The sequence below is a fragment of the Trichosurus vulpecula genome, chromosome 6, assembly GCF_011100635.1.
Source record: "Trichosurus vulpecula isolate mTriVul1 chromosome 6, mTriVul1.pri, whole genome shotgun sequence".
Taxonomy (NCBI): domain Eukaryota; kingdom Metazoa; phylum Chordata; class Mammalia; order Diprotodontia; family Phalangeridae; genus Trichosurus; species Trichosurus vulpecula.
In genome coordinates this window covers 78,293,588-78,313,371 of record NC_050578.1, presented here as the reverse complement: position 1 = coordinate 78,313,371, position 19,784 = coordinate 78,293,588, and the positions used below count along the sequence as shown (strand labels likewise).

Below are 19,784 nucleotides of genomic sequence, written 5' to 3'. Positions count from 1 at the left end.
GGAGAAAGGATGCTAAGAATCATACAGCTTTTAGACTACCTATGAATATTAAATTGTTGGCACTCTAAATGTGAGGTTTTTGTCCAATGATCAATACTACTGAAGAACGTACTACTAGAGGAACCAAATTGTATCAATATTGACATTCTTGTTATGAAATACAAAGACAAGAGTCGCAGCCAAATTGAAAGAGGGCACACAGGTTCTCCTTAGAGGGAGCAAATAACAGAGCTGATGAAATTGGTCCAAAACTTGTATCATGGGTCCAAAGGGAACAAGAAGCTTATTTCATGGGATACCTAATCATCTTGTACTACACGGCTCATAAAAAGCATTTTAAAAATGACCAACATGAAGATAAACTGTAACTTAGGTTTCAACATCAGTGTCAGGGAAATGTCACGAAAAACGGAGTATGACTCTCTAAATTAAGTTAACATCTCCAAGCCTGAAATGGTCTCCCAACTAAACTCCAGTTCTTGGAATCCTTTTACCAACCCAAAGGTCAACTGAGTTGGCCCCTCTTAAATAAGGCCTTTCCTTATCCACCCACACCAAAATTACTCACTCTTTCTCTGTGTATGTATGTGTGTGTACATATATATATGTATACACACACACACACACACATATGCATGTATGGAGGGAGGAAGGAAAGGGGAGAGAAAGGGGGAGAGGAAGAGAGAGGGGGAAGAGGGAGAGAGAGAGGGAGAGAGAGAAGAGAGAGAGAGAGAGAAAGAGAGAGAGAGAGAATGTAGTATTTTTGTATCTATATACACGATGTATCTCTCCCCTTTCCCAGCAGAATACAAGTTCCTTAAGAACAGGACCTCTTTTATATTTGTATCCCAAGAGCATAAACAGCAAATGCTTAACAATTTTCACTTAGTATTTTAATATTTATTAAAGCTCTCTTAGCTGCCACATCGAATGGACTTTTCCCAGTCCTCCTGCTTCTCTAGCTCTCTGCAGCATGGCATTGCCAGTCACCCTCTTCTCCTTGCTATTTTCTTCTTCCATAGGTTTCCATGACATTACTCTCTCCTCCTCCCGCTCTGAGCACTCCTGTGTTGGCTCTTCATTCACGTCACACCCACTAACATGGGGGGGCAGGGTGTCCCCCACAGGGCTCTCTCCTGGCTCCTCTTCTCCCTCTGTATCATTTCACTCAGTGACCTCATCAGCTTGATTTTCATTCCTATGCTGGCGATTCTCAAATCTACTGCTCCAGCCCTCAACTCTCCTACTTACTGTCAGACATCGTGAGCTAGATGTCCTACAGTCATCTTACACTCAGTAAGTCCAAAACTGAACTCATCATCTTTATCCCCAGACCCTCCCTCCTTCCCGACTTCCCTAATGCAATCCTCCCAGTCCTTGCCTCCTCCTCCTTTCTCACTCTCCACATCCAACCTGTGCCAAGGCCTGGGTAACATCTCTCGCATGTGTCCCCTTCTTTCTCTGCCATTGCCACCACCCTGTCCCCATCACCTCATACCTAGACTATTGTGTAAGAGCCTGCTGCTTGGTCTCCCTGCCTCAAGCTTCTTCCCACTATGGTCCCTCCTCTACTCAGCTGTTAAAGTAATTTTCCTAAAGTGCAGGCACACAACTGATCAACAGATGCAGAGAATACCAGATCCCTCTGTGCTTATTAGTTAATAACTACTTCAAAATCACTTGTTAAACTTGATTTACAACTTGATAAATAATATATTACCTTAATGGGTAAGGTGTATGTCAAAATCATAAGTCTTAAGAAAACAACAGACATAACTTTGTTTGATGACACTGATTAAAACCACACACACACACACACACACACACACACACACGCACACGCACACCAGTGCTAATTGCATCAAGCCCTGGATGCTAAATGAGATCCCTAATCAATCCACTGGAATAGACTCTGCAAATGATGAACTAAATCCAGAAATAAATGGGACAAAAGTAAGTTGGACTGCCTTTGGGAAAATGTCCAGTGTTCTTAATGACCCAAAACAAGCATCCCTCTGAAACAACAAAATATCTTTTAATATCATGTTCTTCCAGGGATTGTCTATGGCTGAATCTGGCTTTCTCCAAAGAAATGTTATTGAGGAATACAGAAAGAGCAATAGAGAAATGCATGTTATGTTGCACATGAGCAAGCTGCCAAGTTACAAATGAGGAATTACATATAAGTAATTTAAAAGATGTCACTATAGAAATGTATACCAAGAAAATAAGATGGGCTGGTCATGTGATCAGAATTCAGGCCCCTCAAAATGGGTTTGTGATTTAGGAATAAAGGCTGACACTATAAGCAATTTGGGAGAACAAGGAATAGTTAACCTGTCAGATTTATGGGAAACGGAAGAATTCATCACCCGAGAGAGAGAGCATTATAAAATGCAAAATGGGTAATTTTGATTATGTTAAATTGAAAAGTTTTTGTATAAACAAAGCCAATGCAACCAAGGAGGGAAGCAGAAAATTGGGAGAAAATCTTTACAACCAATGTCTCTGATAAAGGCCTCATATCTAAAATATACAGGGAACTGAGCCAAATTTATAGGAATACAAGTCATTCTCCAATTGAGAAATGGTCAAAGGATATGAACAGGCAGTTTTCAGGGGAAGAAATCAAAGATATCTACAGGCATATGAAAAAATGCTCTAAATCACTACTGATTAGAGAAATGCAAAGCAAAACAACTCTTAAGTACCACATCTCTCCTGTCAGATTGGCTAACATGACAAAACAGGAAAATGATAAATGCTGGAGAGGATGTGGGAAAATTGAAGCATAATGACATTGTTGGTAGAGTTGTGAACTGATACAGCCATTCTGGAAAGCAATTTGGAACTATGCCCAAAGGGCTATAAAAATGTGCATACCCTTTGACCCAGCAATACCACTTCTAGGGCTGTATCCCAAAGAGATCATACAAGTGGAAAAGGAACCTATATGTACAAAAATATTTATAGGAGCTCTTTTTGTGGTGGCAAAGAACTGGAAATCAAGGGGATGCCTATCATTTGGGGAATGGTTAATCAAATTGTGGTATATGAATGTAATGGAATACCATTGTGCTATAAGAAATGAGGAGCAGACAGACTTCATTATATCCTGGAATGATTTATACGAACTGATGCTGAGTGAGGGGAGCAGAATCAGGAGATCATTATACCTTATTACAGACACACAATATCTGTAAGGACTAACTTTGATACTCTTGACTCCTCTCATCAATGCACGGTTCAAAGGCAGTTCCATAAGACTCATGATGGAAAAAGCTATGCATATCCAGAGAAAGAATTATGGAGTCTGAATGCAGACTAAGGCAAGCTTTTTGCTCTCTCTTTTTTTTTTTTTTTTTGGTTTCGTTTCTCCTTTCTCGTGATTCATTCCATTGGTTATAATTTTTCATTACAACTGGACTATTATGTAAATAAGTTCAAGGTGAAGGTATATGTAGAACCTACACTGGATTACATGCCATCTTGGGGGGTTTGGGGGAGAAGTGGGAGGGAGGGAAAATTTGGAACCCCCAAAACTGTGGAACTGAGTGTTGTAAACTAAAAATAAAAAATAAATTAAAAAAAAAAAGAATTCAGGCCCCTCACCACCTCTCACCTGGACTAATCAGCCTCCCTGCCTCAGGACTGGCCCCCAGCCAATGCATCCTCCACAGCTACCAAAAAGCATCAATCTGTGACTCTCCTTTGCTCAAAACACTCCATGGGCTCCCTCCAAGATCCAGTAGCTCTCTGATAGGATCAAAAATAACTGCTTTGCACTTAAAGCCCTTTACTATCTGCTTCCAAACTACCTTGTCATGTATTCCTCCCCTGCACATTCTCTCTGGGCCAAAGTGGGCTGTTACCATGGCTACAGGCCTCTCTCTCTTCTCCTCTGCCTCTTAAAAGCCCTAGTTTCCTTCAGAATTAACTCAAATACCACTTCCTATTTAAAATGTCACCAGTACCCCAGGAGGAAGCACCTTATCCCAAACTGCCTTATATTTATTCGTATATACATCTATGAGCACACACACAGAATGGAGCCTCCTTGAGGGCTGCCACTGTCTCATTCTTTTTTGCTCCAGCACTTCCCACTTGGTGCTTGGCCAAAGAGGTATACACTTCGGAAAGTCTTATTGATGGACAACCTGTGTGCCTCGCACCTACACAATGTTAACAGAATGTAGAGCATTGAGCGGGCCTCATGTGGTCAATCTTCAGGAGGCTCTGGATGAGACTGCCATGTGATTTGGGTCATTCAAGTGAGTACCTGCACTGATGAAATCCCAGACTCATGGGAGTAGGAAAGGCAAGTAAAACTGTAGCCAGAACATTTCAGAAGCAGATGATGCTAGAGAATATAAAATACTTTATCCTCAAAAGGACAAATTTTATAAAATGACTTCACATTTGGTAAAAATAATTCTTACCATTACAAAGCTTCAAAATTCTACAAGACAAGTATATTTAAAGTGAGAGATACTTATAGCACAGTAATGATACCTTAATTCTTGGAGATTATTTTCACTTATTCTAGTAACACCTGTGAAAATAAAATAAATCTTTCAGACATTTTATCAACATTTTTTCATTCTGTCATTTATTACTTTGGAAATGGGTCCAATCAATACTGAAAAGACTTTATTCCAATGACAAAAATTTCTTACATGTTTTTGCTTCAAGACTTTCAAGAAAGTTTTCAAAATATATTTCTCATTACAATTCTACAACCCTAGCCAAGTATTATCATTCCCATGCCACAGATAAAGCAAGAGAAGCCACTGGATGGTTAAGAGACTTACTCAAGGTGCCCAAGCAATAGGAAGATGCAGCCCAAGTCCAGAGCCCTTACTTACCATAGTACTTAAGACATCTTTATGCTACTCTGTTCTAACTTTAATTATCTGCTGTTTCCCCAGCATTTATCTTCTCTAAGTAAGTTGGGGGTGAGCCCTCTGTGTGTGCACATCCCTTTCTTCAAATGCAAAGTAGCAACTGGTATTCCAGACATCTGCATTTGCATCAATGAACCCAGGACATTCCTGTTTCTCAGATTCATTTTGCTCTTATCTAGCACATGTGTTTGACTTTTACCTTTTCTTGTTTTCTCTGCTTGAGAGAAGGATCTTTGAGGTGGAAAGGACAGAAAAAATGACCAATAGGAAACTGAAACCTGACATAAATAGGGGGATGGCTAGTCACCAGACCCAGACAAACTACATCCCAGAGTAGAAGGAAGAGACAGCTGTGATTATTAAGTCACTATCAGTGATTAGGAAAAGATATCGGAAAATAAAAGAGGTGCCATATAATTAAGAGGTCAAATAGCACCTCGATTACCAAAAAAGAGAAAAGAACAGAGTCTGCAAATTACCAGCCCGTGAGACTCTAGTGTTGACTGATGTTAGTACCTACAAAAAAGAGGAGTGATCACATGTCCAACTAATTTAACGTCCATGTTTGACAAGGCTGGTAGACTATGAAATCAAGGAGGTAGGTCTAGTGTACCTAGTTTTTAGCAAAGTCTCTTATGCCATTCTAGTGGAAAAGATGGACAGGTATGAGCCAGGCCTGTGGTCTCCAAAGTGCATGTAAAAGGATACATTAGGGTACAAAATGAAAACATTACAACTTTTATATTTATTTTCTAAAAGCATTTTAAAAATACAGCTCTACTACTATTTAACGTACCCATATTTCAGACCGGCACCTGTCACACATGGTACTCAAGATATACTAAGAGAAGAGTTGGAATTCCACGGTGAGGAGGAATTGACTCTGCTTGTTCATTTGCTTTCAGTAGACTGTGACATAATGCAGTTTATGTTTGCCCAATTAAATAGACTTATACATAATATCTACTTGTAACTAAACTAAGCTGCCCAAAATGGACAAATATCTTTAAAAGACTCCTGCAAAAAAGGCCTTGAATTAAAGATACTAATAATGTTAGCACAAGTAAACGACAAAAAAGAACAAAGCTAGCAATTCTACTTCTAACATGAACTCATCAGCCAAATCACAAAGTAAAAACAATGATGAGCTAATCAGATCTGAGTGGATCAAAAAAATTCAAAATGAGTAAGGAAACCTTTAAATATGAATGTACCACCATTGTCATTATCAGCAAACTTTACTCAACCATATACTATGGCTTGTGATATTAGCTGGCTACAAAAAAGCCATCATGATGAGATACTTAAAAACTAGGTTTTTCTTGTCACCAAAAATATGTGCTCCTATAAAAACTCTGATATCTGAATACTTAATGTGAATTAAAAGTATTTATTAAGCACTTATTAAGTATCATGCACTACGCTGAGTACTAGACACACAAATCCAAACACAAGGCAGACTCCATCCTCAAGGAGCCTACATTGTAATGGGAGAAGACCCCGGTGGTCAGGAATGCCGCAGGGATGGTGACATAAGATAACTGACTGACGTACTTTCCAGGAATGGCAGCTTGGTCCATCCCAAAGGCCCAGGAGTAGAAGAGGATTAGAGAGGGGTTGGAGGCTCATGGATGGCTAAGGATGAAGCACAGCAGAGAGGCATAAAGATGGCCAGAGAACAGCAGCCGTGTGAGGAGCCTGGGCTTGACCAGTTGTGATGAATGATCACTGATCAGAAGCTGGAGGCCCGCAGCAGGAGGGCCTGGTTGGAGGTAGGGGATGATGACATTAGCACGAGGATGGCCAGCATGGTAGGTTGGGGAGGGATTAGTTATGATGATGTTGCTGTTGTTGTGTCCATCAGTCATGTCCCTCTGTTCATGAAACCATTTGGGGTTTTCTTGGCAAAGATAGTAGAGTGGTTTTGCCATTTCCTTCTCCAGCTCATTTTACAGATGAGCAAACTGAGGCAAACAGGGTCACACAAGTGTCTGAGGCCAGATTTGAACTCAGGTACTCCTAACTCCAGGCCCTTTGTTATAATGACTGATCACCAATCAGAAGTCCAGAGGCCAGTGCAGAAATGCCAGTTGGAATTGGGCCTGAAATTCAAGAGTATGACATGAAGCTGGCAGGGGAGTAACCTGGAAACAGAATTTGCTATTTAAAAATCGTCCAAGTGAGTTTCATTGGATTAAGAATCCTCTTGTTAAAAATACAAAAATGTAACACAGTATATTAGGAAGGCAGAATTTATGATTTCAAAGAGAATCTCATATGTGCCTAAAAGGTCCGGAACCGCAGGATATAAGGAATTCTCTAGGCAGAAGGCAGGAGAACTAAAGCATGTATTTACACTCCACAATAACAAGCCCACAAACCAGCGTCCCCATTTTGATATTTTCATCAAAAGCTTCCAGGCCCAATAAGTCCGCCTCACAAGAGTAACTAGGAGGCCACAGAGAAGCGAGATGGTATAAGGCAAAATCGTATACATGCTTCCCCTCTACGGTAAGAAGATTACCCACTAGCCTCCAGTCAGCTCTGCTACCGGCAGCTCAGCTTCGGCTGTAGGCGTCTCTGGCTCCAACCGGAAAAAGAAAGGAGAATCTTCAAGCTGTCCTCTCCCCTCTTATAGAGTTTTTGACATCATCAAGCGCCGCCTGAACGACCAGGGCCGATTGGTTCTTGACTTGGCCCCTCCCCCAGCGTAGACCACGTTAACACACCTCCCCTCAGCCAGCGCCACGACTCATCACACAGGAAGCTCTGGTCCTGCCCCGGAAGAGCAAGCCCCAGCGTTCAGGGAAGCTCAACGAGGCAAGCTGAGTCATTCAAAGAAAACAAAGTCCATTCTGGCTACACACAGATTCTGAGTAACTTGCAAGAACAACTTACTGACATATCAGGGAAGATGAAAATGTACTAGCCAAATTTGAAAACATTTGCACGATTATTAGATGGGATTGAAACACTGATACCATGATTTAGTAAGTACCTCCAATGATACTTCTTCCAACGAGCGCTACATCCCAAATTTTTATTTTCTGCTATGACAGTTACTAAAACCAAGAATTGAAATAAATGAAACTTCAAATTAGACCTTTGAATTGCTAGCTCACAGAGTGGTAAACAAAGACTTTCAAAAGTAATTAAGCATATTCAGTTACATTGCTCTGGCTAAAAAAAATAGTAGTATTTATGTTTTAGTGAGAATAACAAGGGGTTTTGTATCTCGCATAACTAAAATAAAAATTATTTTTAAAATATTTTTCATCTTTCTCATATCTTTTGGAATTCTTTTTATGTATATTCTATAATGTATATATTAGGACAGCAGTATAATTTGTAAATGAACATACCTATGGTAGGGGTTGCCACTCAAAATTTTGTTAGTGACAGGGGTATATGTCCAAAAAATGTTTTGTACAAATGGGTTAGCTGATAACCCAGTTAGGCACATGCAGAACAACTTAATGGCCAGATGGAAAGGGCATGATAGTTCATTAACAAAGTAAAGACACTTCAATGACGAAGTAGAAGGCCAGCAAGGGAGTACTCCAGGAATTCAGACTTGGACCTAGGCTAGCAAACATTTCTAATGCTGTCGTTCAGAACTGTTCAACTCTTCCTGACCCCATGTACCACATTGTCCATGGAGTTTCCTCAGCAAAGATACTAGAGTGGTTTACCATTTCCTTCTCCTGTGCATTAAGGCAAACAGAGGTTTAGGGACTTGTCCAGGGTCACAGCTAGTGAGTGTCTGAGGCCAGATTATAATTCAGGTCTTCCTGACTCAGGGCCCAATGCGCTCAGCTTTTTCCTATTTCTAATACAGTCTTAGATAAAAGAATATAACACTAAGATAGGAAGGATAAATTGAATTAAATACTGAATTACAGAGTTAGGATTCAAACAATCTAACCAGATCCAACACTAGGCTTCCATCTGTTACTAGCTGGGTGGCTCAGTAGGTGGAGCACAGTGCTCTGAAGCAGAAGATTAGATTTCAATCTCATCTGGGACACCAGCTATGTGACCCTGGACAAGCAAGGCACTAAGCCCCTAACATGCTGTAAAATCTGTAAAATGGGGATAAAATGGCCATAGCTTTTTATTTATAGAGTCATTGTGAGGATAAAATGAAGTTATACATGAAGCACTTGGTAATCCTTTGAGCACCATTCAAATATCAATGATGATGATAACGGTGATAAACTGTGCAAAAGTTCAGCCTCACAAGTACAAGGCAGGGAGGACTACAAATTTAATGAGTCCACAAGATGATACAGTAGCCAGAAGCCGGATTCCATCTTAAAGTGCATGAAGGCAGGCACAGAGTTCAGGATTAGAGGGGATCAATCACTTTGTTTCGTCTACCCTGCCCTAGTCAAACTACCTCTAGAAAACTATGTTCAGAATTGGGAACCTTCTGCATGTTGATAACTTGTAGAATGTCCAGAAGAAGGCAAAGACCCCAAGATCATGCCCTGTGAGAAGATGAAGAAAAAATGTTTAGCAAAGAGAAACCACGGGTGGGATACAGTCATTGTCTTTAAGTATTTCAATAACTAGCAGGTGGAAGGAAGAGGTGATTTTTTCTGTCTCTGTACCCAGAGGGCAAAAGTGGGATTCATGGGTAGAAGTCACAGAGAGGTAGATTTCGTTTTGATGTCAGGTAACATTGTTCAAAAGTGAAACAGGCTGCCTCAGGAAGGCGTGTCCTCTCTCATGAGAGGTCTTCAAAAAAGGTGGATCACCATTTACGAGAGGATTGTTGCTCACGCAAGAGTGAACGGTCCTGTCCACCTGAGGGATTGTGGCCTTTTCATATCCCTGGACCTGACTCCAGAAAACTAAAATACACAGATGTTAGCAAATAAATCATTAGTGGCTTTGCACAATGTGTACACATTCCACAGTGAGTCACTGTGAGCCGGAAAGCCCAAGTCAGGATAACCTGACTGACACTGGAGACTGGGCTGGCCAGGAGCCCACCACACAAAACTTTCCAGCACCCAGAGGCCTGGGCAGGTAGAGGTCCTGAGAAGCCCCTGCCCTAATGCAGCATTCAGGAAAGGGGGCCAACAGGCAGCTCTGTCACTCATGACCCAGTCCCATAGATCCAGGGTGCACTGGGAAAGAGACCTGTGACTTTGTGGTTGTTCAGTCGAGTCCAATTCTTCATGACCCCATTGGGGTTTTCTTGGCAAAGATATTGGAGAGATTTGCTATCTCCTTCTCCAACTCATTTTATAGACAAGGAAATTGAAGCAAACAGGGTTAAATGACGTGCTCAGGGTCATGTAGATAGTGTCTGAGGCCAAATGACTGGCACTCTATCCACTGTGCCACCTAGCTGACCCTTATAGGTATGAAGTATATGGTGTGTTCAGGGAGGACTAACACCTCTGATGCGAGGGCTGAGCCCTTTTCGGGGCTGCTCATCCACTTTTGGTGTCCATTGGCTACTCAACTCTCACCTGTGGCTCCAAGAAGCTGTAGCATGAGCAGCAGTCATGGGTTAAACCAGGCCTTAGCCTCAAACTGACAGGCCTCAAACCCACCACTGAGTTAGGGGGGTGTCTACCCCAAGCATGTGAAGACTTCACCCTGTGGAATGGGGGGATGAGAATAATTTGCTAAAATGGCCATAAAGGCAACTAAAGCAGGCACTGTGGAGGTCTTTATAGCTTGGTCAAACATCAAAAATACCAAGGTCACCCATCACCAGTTGTCCTGACTTTTGTCTTGCTGCTGGACTTTGATGATTCAGGAGAAAGAGAGAGAAGCTGACAACTTTGTGCAACTCGGCCTCACTTAAATTCAATTCACTCAGGAGTCAAGACATTGCCCCAATGGTGTCATTGGTCCTCTTCACAATGAAGGACAAAAACATGCTCAACAGGGCTGGGTCATTTTCTCCAGCACCTAATATACATCAGATCTGCTAAATATTTACAAAAGTCTGAGATGCCAATGTGAATACAAGGGATATGTATGTGAAACAAAAAAAGCCTTCATAGACAAAACTAATTTTCTCCTAAGTAGCTGATGTCTCTTCATTTACCAACTGGTCTGATCAAAAAATTCTGTCAGGACTTCCAAGGTCCCCAGAACGGAGGCCATTTCAAAAAGAAAGTCTACAGATAGCCGTTTCTTGGAAAGAATGAAATCTAGACTGAAAATTCCTAAAAGTGACCTAATCTGGGGTCACCAAAACTTGGCACAGTTGGTTTGGAATGAGTCCTATCTAAAAAGTGGCAGAGCTTTTAAATGGACTTAAACATTGTAATTTGAGAAGGTATATAACTGGAAAAGGAGGTGGATCAGTCAGGTAGCAATAATAACCAATGTCCATTCTACTTGGTCTTCCTAAGGCACAAGTCAGACTTGTCAAAACTTGTCAGAATTGTCATCTTGGACTCTGGTCAGAAATCTTCTGTGCCTCATTTCCTGTAAGATACAAGCTCCGCATCCTGTTAGGATCCTAAACAATCTTCATCCCATCAACTTTTCAAACTCAAGATGAACCATTCCAGAAATGTGATCTTTCATCTCTCACATGTACATTTAGAGAACCTAGCTCCCATACCTGGAACGTACACCCTCCTCACTCCCATTTCTCAGAAACTATTTCTTCTTTTGAGGTTAAGCTGGGGTGACACCTCCTCTGGGAAATTTTCCTTCACCTCCTCCTTCTACTATAAGTACTCTTTTTCCTCAATTTTCATTGCATTACATTATAATTGTTAATTTTTTCTGTTCTTTTGCATATAAATGACATACCCGGTATCCCAAAAGACTTCTGAAACAACCTGTATATTGTGCATTCTCCCTACTGGGTATGTAAATTCTTTGAGGGCTTCTTTTTTGCCCTAATTCCTAGTGTTACCAGGATTTTACTGAGTCAGTCTCTAACCTGAGAATGACAAAACAGCAAGCCAGAGACAAAGTGCCAGTAATCAGGTAGCCATTTAATTAATTAGTTTCATTATAAGGAACAGATTTGCAAATTGGGAATTCTCCCATTCAGAATTCCATCATGCAGAAGTAAAAACAGAGATTATACACATAAATCACAAGTGGAAAGGGGGGGGGGGGAAGGCGGATTACAAAAAAATGTTTTCCTGGCCTTGAGCAGTTTCTCACGACAAACTCACAAATGTAAGACAACACAATTCTGGAGTTCAGTGGGAGTATTATTGTTTGGGGGGGGGGGGGAGTCTTTACTTGGTGGGTCACAGGACCAGAGTTCTGTTCGGGGAACAGGTTCTACAGGCTTTGATTCCCTTCACTTCAGGTACACAGGCAGTGATTGTGAACCTTGTCACAGTTTGATCTGTTCAAGCTGCATTGTGAGTGTGACTCACAAGAAAGGCAATTCTGAAAGTATGTTCATTACACATCCCATATTGATTATTATAAAAATTCTTGCCACCGGACCCCAATGACTCTGGAGGAGAGATGGAGGGTGACCACTTTGCACAGATCTGCCTCACTCAAAGCCAATGCACTCACAAGGCAGGACTTCGAGATGGTTATGTCATCGGGCCTTTTCCAGAATGAAGGATAAGCAACAACAACCTCCTAGTACAGAGCCTTGCACATAAACGGCATTCAACAGATTTGAATCGCTTCCTCTGGCTCCATTAGTAGCCTCTCAACGTCAAGAAATGAAGAATAACAAATGCCACAAAGAAGGCTGGGTGGCTTTAAGGGAAGAGTCAATCAGAAGCAAAAGACAGCCAGAAGAAGGCCTGCCCAGAAAAAAGCCCAACAGAACTTTTCAGTGAGTTAAGCTCTCTCTAAGGAAACGGGGCGGGGGAAGGGGTCAGACCGTGAATTTCACCAGTGAAGTAAACTCCAGGTGCAGACGCCCGGCTCTAGCCTTGGAGGTGAACAGTCGGCCCTCGCTTAAAGGGCTGCTCCAGAATCAGAGGGGTGGGTGACTTGTCCAAGGCCACGACCTCCCAACACGCCCTCCCCCCGGTGTATAACGCGCAGTAATTCAGAATGCATGCCATCTTGGGGTGCCGGGGAGGGGATGGATGGGGAGGAAATTTGTAACTCAAAATCTTGCGGAAATTAATCTTGAAAATTAAAAATAAACACATTAATCTTAAAAAAAAAAGCAGTAATGAGGGCTGGGCGGGGGGAGCCACCCCGGCTCTCCCGCTTCGTCCCTGGGGGCTCGGAGCAGGTGCCTCACCTGTGGCCGTGGAAGAGAAGGGTCGGCCGGATGACCCCCAGGGACCCCTCGAGACCTAAATCTATGGATCTGATTGATCCCAAGCGGGGTCCCGGGGTCTACACCCGCACGGGTTGGGGGCGGGGCAGAAAACAGGCTTCCATTAAACAAGCTATTTCTTCTAAAGGAGGGGACACAGTATCTCGGGGTCTCCATTTCCAAACCCTCGCAGGTCACAGACCCCGTCCTGGAAGCCCCGCGAGCGTGGAGGAGGGGCGGTGGTTAGGAGCACGAAGAGCTTTTGCCCCCGTTTGGCCGCTCGATCTTTAGACCCCCAAACTCCCACCCTCAGAAGCATTGGGAAAACTTTAATTTTCACCCTGACAGCGCTTCCGCCCCACTAGAAGCGGGACTAGGGTAGCCCCGGGTGACGCATGCGCAGCGGAAGCTCTGGATTCCACGGGGGTAGGGCCGAGCGGGAGCGCACACCCTCCTCCCCCGCCCTCCCCGTTAGCGCCGCACTGCGTACAGCGGCCCCCTGGAGTCCCGAAGTGGGGGAGCCGCTTACCACAACCCTCCGCCGGTCTGAGGGTGGTCGGGCCGCCAGGGGCCGGGCCCTAGCCTGACGGAGGCCCCGCCCCCCGCCCCGCCTCAATGGCTGCCCTTTCACCAGCACCAGCACCACCGCCCCTTCCGCGCTCCTCCTTTTTACCTGAAAAAAATCCACCCCATCCCAGCAGACCTGCAGCATCACCGGGGAAACTCAGGAGGGCTGAGCCCCCGCACCTGGAGCGATTGAGGTGTGGATGGGGGTGTGGATGTTCCCCGTTCAACTTCCCCCGACCCCGGCGATGGAGGCCCCCCCGTTGGTAACGAGGGAGGACGGTGATGGCCACCCTCCTCCCTGCCCCTCCCACACCCCGGCCTCCGTGTGGGTGCCCCTGCGCGAGACCCCGGCCCCAGCTCGCCTAAGAGACCGTTTGCAAGCTCGAGGAGAGGGCGGGGCGCTCAACCGCCTGCCCATCCTCCTCATGGCCCGCCTCCTGTCGCCGCCGTAACCCGGAGCAACGGGGCCGGGCGAATGAAGCGACGTCAGGAGCGGGCTGGAGGGCGCAAGCCAATCAGAGGCACAGCCCTCTCCAAGAAGGCGGGACTTTCTAAGTGCCACGCCCCTTAGAGAGCTCGATCTCGTTCGGCACGTGGCGCTCGTGCCTTCCCGGGCTTGGCTCAGGTGCCCTCCCCGAGAGCCTCCCAACCAACTGCTCCAGCTTCACGAGCTGCCGGGCCGGCACCAGGAGAAAGGACCTGGATTCGAATACCCCTGCCTCAGTCCCCCACGTGTGTCCTGTGGACAGAACCCCTTACTCTGGGTTTCAGTTTCCTGTAAAATTGGGAGACTGGGCTAGCAACTTTTTATTCTCCCCTTTACACTCTGAAAAAAAAATTCTTGACTTTTCTTGAACGAGATTTTTTTTTATGTGGATTTTATTCCTGTTTACCATATTAGACAGTAACATGTCTCGGTATGATGAAAATAGTCGTGATCTCGTAGGCCTTTTTGGGGACTCATTGGAACTCCCCCCAGCTCTCAGTCTAGGACCCTATGATCCCTTGAGGTGGGTGGGTTTGAAGCAGCGGATTCCAGCCCTGACTGGTTAGTGATCTAATGAGAAAGGAAGGAAGGAAGGAAGGAGAAATAGGAAACCAACCTTCTCAAAAATCTCCTTTTAAGGGAAAGGACATCCCAAAGAAGTAGAGAAAGGCTCCCCTCCACTTGGGAGCGAATCCTCTGGCTTCGACATTTCATGGAACAAAGAAAATGCGACTCAAGCCTGAATAGAATCCATTTCTGCAGTGATTCATGGGTGGCAGATTGATTAGTAAGGAGAGCGGAGTGGGGAGCAGGATGGGCAGGAGTTTGGTGGTCTGCATTGTTAGCAAGGATGTGGAGCTGCAATGGACATCCAACTCTCCTGGTTCATGGACTTGCCCATGGTCAAGCATTAGGGGCAGGCTTTGAATCCAGTTCTACCGAACCTCAATCAATCCACATGCATTATTAAGTACCTAACCAGTACTTGTTGGTTTGGATGCCTGCCCACAGGAAATTGACTTGCAGTGGGTTGAGAGCTGGGCTTAGGGTTAGGAAGACCGGAATTAAAATCTAACATCAGACATTTACTAGCTGTGAGACCTTGGGCAAGTCACTTCACCTCTATTTGCATCAGTTCTCTCAACTGTTAAGGATAATAATAGCACCTACCTCCCAGGGTTGTGGGGATTTATTATGGCTCCTGATAATATAAATACTATGATTATTATTACTACCATTATTATTAGAAATACGATAGTCGAGGAAGGCACTAGCAGTTGGGAGGCTGGAAACTTTTCCAAAAAAAAAAAAAAAAAGATAAGGAGGAAGTTCTGAGGCGTTGAGATGGATGATAACATGCCTTTTGTGAGGAACAGAAAAAAAGGAATTTGTAATCAGCCCAGTCCACAAGGTCTCGTGATTTCCTCCAACCTTATTTAGCTGCATGGAAATAGGAGAGATGGAGGAGATGGGGTGTGGGAAGAATTAAGGGTTGGAGGCTTGGCAAGGCCTGAGAAGGTGATAGAATTAGGGGTCAAAGGAACTAGGGTGGAGTTAAATTGATTCACCAAGAAGTCAAGATAGGGAGGGGAGGAGAGAACAGCCTTTGCAGGGATGATTGTTGTTGTGTGTTTGTCCTTCATTCTCGAAGAGGACCATGACATGAGGGAGATGATGACATGACTTGCAGTTGACTTTGATTTGAGTGAGGGAGGGCCGTGCAAGGTCACCAGCCTCACTTTCTCCTCCAGAGCCATCTGGGTCCAGTGGCCAGATATTCACCAGGATGACTAGAGATGGCCCAGGATGCATTGGAAGACCCTGGCCCTTTTGGACTAGGGTCTTTTTCAGGTTCTCACTTTGAGTGAGGTTAACATGAATAGGCCTCTTTAAGAAGTGATTCAAGGAGTGGCCCCTTTGATCAAAAAAATAAGTTTAGGAAGGAAGGGACTGGAAGTTGAGGTAAGGATGAAGAAGAAGATTAAGAGGGAAAAAGCAGAAGGGAAGACTGAATGATAAAAAGAGATCGTCAGATAAAGTAATTTTGGAATACTACGTTCGGAGATCGAGGGCGTGACCATCTCTGTGGGTAGCTGAGATGGAGTGCAGGTGCAGGTCTTAGGAATCGAGTAGATTGTGGTTGCTGCTGTCCTTCAGTCACGTCTGACTCCCCATGAACCCCATAGATCACAACATGCCAGTACTGGCCACGGGGTTTTCTTGGCAAAGATTCTGGAGTCATTTGCCGTTTTCTTCTCTAGTGGATTAAGACAAACAGAGACTTGCCCTGGGTCACACAGCTAGTTAAGTGTCTGGAGGCTGGTTTTGAATTCAGGTCTTCCTGACCCTAGGTCCAGCTCTCTACCCAATGTTTGTCAACTCTCTGAGTGCAGGAATCCAAACACCCAAGCATTTGAACTCAAGTCTTTCTGACTCCCACCCAACACTCTTATTGACTGAGCCACCTAAGTGCCTCATTGAGTAGATTAAAGAACTTGAAATTAGGGTATCTAAGGGGGTATGTTGAAGTTCCCTAGTATGAGGGCAGGAGATGGGGAGAAGAAAGTCTATGAGCCAGGCACTTAAACTCATTAAAGAAGAAAAACTATCTTGGGAAGAAAGTAGGTAACAGCCACTACAATCTAGAACAGGTGATAAATTTGGATAACCTGGACCCCTAAAGAGGAGAGGTAGCTTAATGAAGGTGGGTCTGGAAATGACAGTGAGAAAAAGAGAGTGTAAAATTGAAAACTAATTTTCATTCTGTTTTGAGACAAATCAAGCTGGTATGGATTTAAATACTCTCCGACACCAAGTAATTCCAAACTCCTTACCTTGGTAACTTCATCCTTCCCCTACATTCTGGCAGAAATTTACTTTGAGACCAAGTTTTTGTCTTGTAATTACCTCCATTCTGGACACAATTCTATTGTGAATTGACTCTCCACCCTTATATCGTTTATCTTTCTAAGTGTCACTCAGCTAGTAAATGTCAGAGGCCAAATTTTAACTCAGGTCTTCCTGACTCATCTTCCTGAGTTCAAATCTGGCCTCCAGTACTTACCGGCTGGTTGGCCCTGGGCAAGGCACTTAACCCTGTTTGCCTCGATGTCCTCATCTGTAAAATGAGCCGCAGAAGGAAATGACAAACAACTTGAGTGTCTTTGCCAAGAAAACCCCAAATGGGGTCATGAAGAGTCTGACAGGACTGAAACCACTGAACAACAACAGTAAAAGCTGCCCTAATCCCACCTCCTCATTAAAAGGCCTACCAATTGGGATTATCTTACCTTGGGCAGAGGAGGTCCAAATGATGTACTTTCAGGCCAATCAACAGGAAGACCCGTCTAGGTCAGCCCTCACTGGGGTCATTTGGCAGAACTGAGGCATCTATTTCTGCTCACTTTGTTAACATATTAGTGGTCTTTGTTAAAAGACTGATAAAGCTCAGAAATTTTGAACCTCAGTCTATTCTGAGGCAGCTGGTGGCTCAATGGATAGAACACTGGAGTCAGGAAGACCTGAGTTCAAATCCAGCCTCAGACACTTCCTAGCCATGTGACCTTGGGCAAGTTACTTTGAACTCTGATTGTCTGACAAAATCAACTCCCTGGATCCAATGGAGAAGGAAATGGCAAGCCACTCCAGTGTCTTTACCAAGAAAACCCCAACTGGAGTCAAGAAGGGTTATACATGTGTTACACATTCCTCACATTTTTAGACTTTTTCCATACACTGATCAGTTGTGCTGATTTTTTTTCCTTTTCTTTTTTGTCTTTAAAAAAAAACTAACATTTCCTTTATGTGATAGCTTTCTGGGAAGGGAAGAGGAATACTGGGGATAACTATGATGATGTAAAAAACAGAAAACATCAATTAAAAACTTATTTTAAAAATAAAAAAAAATTTAAAAAAAAAGAAGGGTTATACATGACTGAACAACAGACTACCTTTATTAATTTCTATCCCCACAGTGGTCTGGACTACTGAAATGTATGGGAAAATTCAGGGACTGGGTTGTTATCAAAGACATGGTCTTTTCCCTTTAGGGGTCCAGGTCCCATCACTCCCACCACCATTATGATCAGCAAGTCAGGGATAGCCAGTATTGGAAAGGGTGATGAGGGAAATGGTGTCGTCAGTAGGGAGCCATGTCCCAATGAAGACCAAAAGATGGAAAGAATAAGAAAGGAAGGCTTAGGATGAAAGAAGTTTGTTCATTATGGAGCAAGCATTCCAGAGGGCACATCTGGATTGGGACATTGGAGAAAGGGCTGAGGTGGACAGGGGTGAGAAACCATCAATCAAAGATGGGGAATGTGGTTCCTACATCAGCAGCTGTGGTTCAGGAACATTGGGATAAGATGAATATAAAGAGGTTAGAGCGTGCTAACCACTGATCAGTGGGTCCAGGCAGAGTTTCAAAGGTTGGAGAAAAGTCCTGCATGGGAGGAGATTAGTTTGATACAATATATACATCCTCAAAGTTCACCTCTTAGCAGATCTTGATGTCCTGGTCCATGAGGTTCAAGGGGGCCCACCTCACAGCAAGCAGAAGGAGGTGAAAGCTTGGGAGCCTAATCATGGTGCCAGGGTGTTTAGCTTATTATCCTGGAGAAGGGCTTAGGAAATAGAAGGAGGAAGTCTTTGGTCAGCGCCCCCATGGGATGAGAAGATGATGACCCCACATGAATACTTATGGGTACAAGAAGCAAGTAGGAAGAAGGCGTGGAAATGGGGGCCTAGTGATAGAAGAAGCCATGTGTCAGCAGTAAGGTTTTTAAATTATTATTTTGCCTTATGTACATTTGACTATGTTCTGTGTTGTGTCATAAAGGTGGTGCAGTGCTGGGCCTGGACTCGAAGACCTGAGTTTGAATCTGGCTTAAGATACTTTCTAGCTGAGTGAGTGACCTTGGGCAAGTCACTTAACCCCTGTTTGCTTCAGTTTCCTCAACTGTAAAATGGAGGTGATACCAGTACCTGCTTCCTAGGTCTGTTGTGAGAATCCAATGAGATAATAATTATAAAGAGCTTCTTCCCTTCCCCCTTTAACAACTCAGTGACCTTGGCAGACCACTTTACATGTCGACTCCTCCATTAGAATGGGAGTTCCTTCCAGAAAGATTCTATGTCCTAACCTTTGTTTGTATCCCCAGAACTTGGCACATGGTCAGGAATGTAGTAAATGTCCAATAAATGCTTGTCAACTGATTGGCTTTCTGTAAGATATATAACCATCCCAGAGGCTCCAGACAGTCAGTTCATAATTGGGTCAGTTACAATGTTTAAAACTCAAAAATCAGTCCCATGCAAATGAGCTGATGGACCCCAATGGATGGACTTCAAGTCCTGCAGCCATCATTCCTCCAGCATTTCTTTGCCTTCAAATAGCAGGTCAGCATATTCATCTGAGAGGAATTTCCCTATCTGGTCTGTGTCTCTCCTCAATATTTTATCTGAGAGGCACTTCATAAGTTGATTTTTGTCAATATTCTTTACACAAGGGTTCTTTTCCTACCCCTTTTCAGCAACTAAGCTGTTCATATTTGAAAGGGAAAGTTCCTTTAATGAACATTTGCAGCCCTCTGCAAAT

General features: G+C 43.7%; 1 protein-coding gene across 1 annotated transcript in view; it reads right to left on the bottom strand.

Annotated features, from left to right (window-relative positions):
* Positions 1–6,484, bottom strand: part of CCDC158 (coiled-coil domain containing 158) — an 89,315-nt gene extending 82,831 nt beyond the window's left edge. The window contains exon 1 of the mRNA XM_036764968.1: positions 6,386–6,484. Coding sequence (XP_036620863.1) covers positions 6,386–6,484 — 99 coding nt within the window. The remainder of the gene's footprint in view (positions 1–6,385) is intronic.
* Between the last annotated feature and the right edge of the window lie 13,300 nt (positions 6,485–19,784).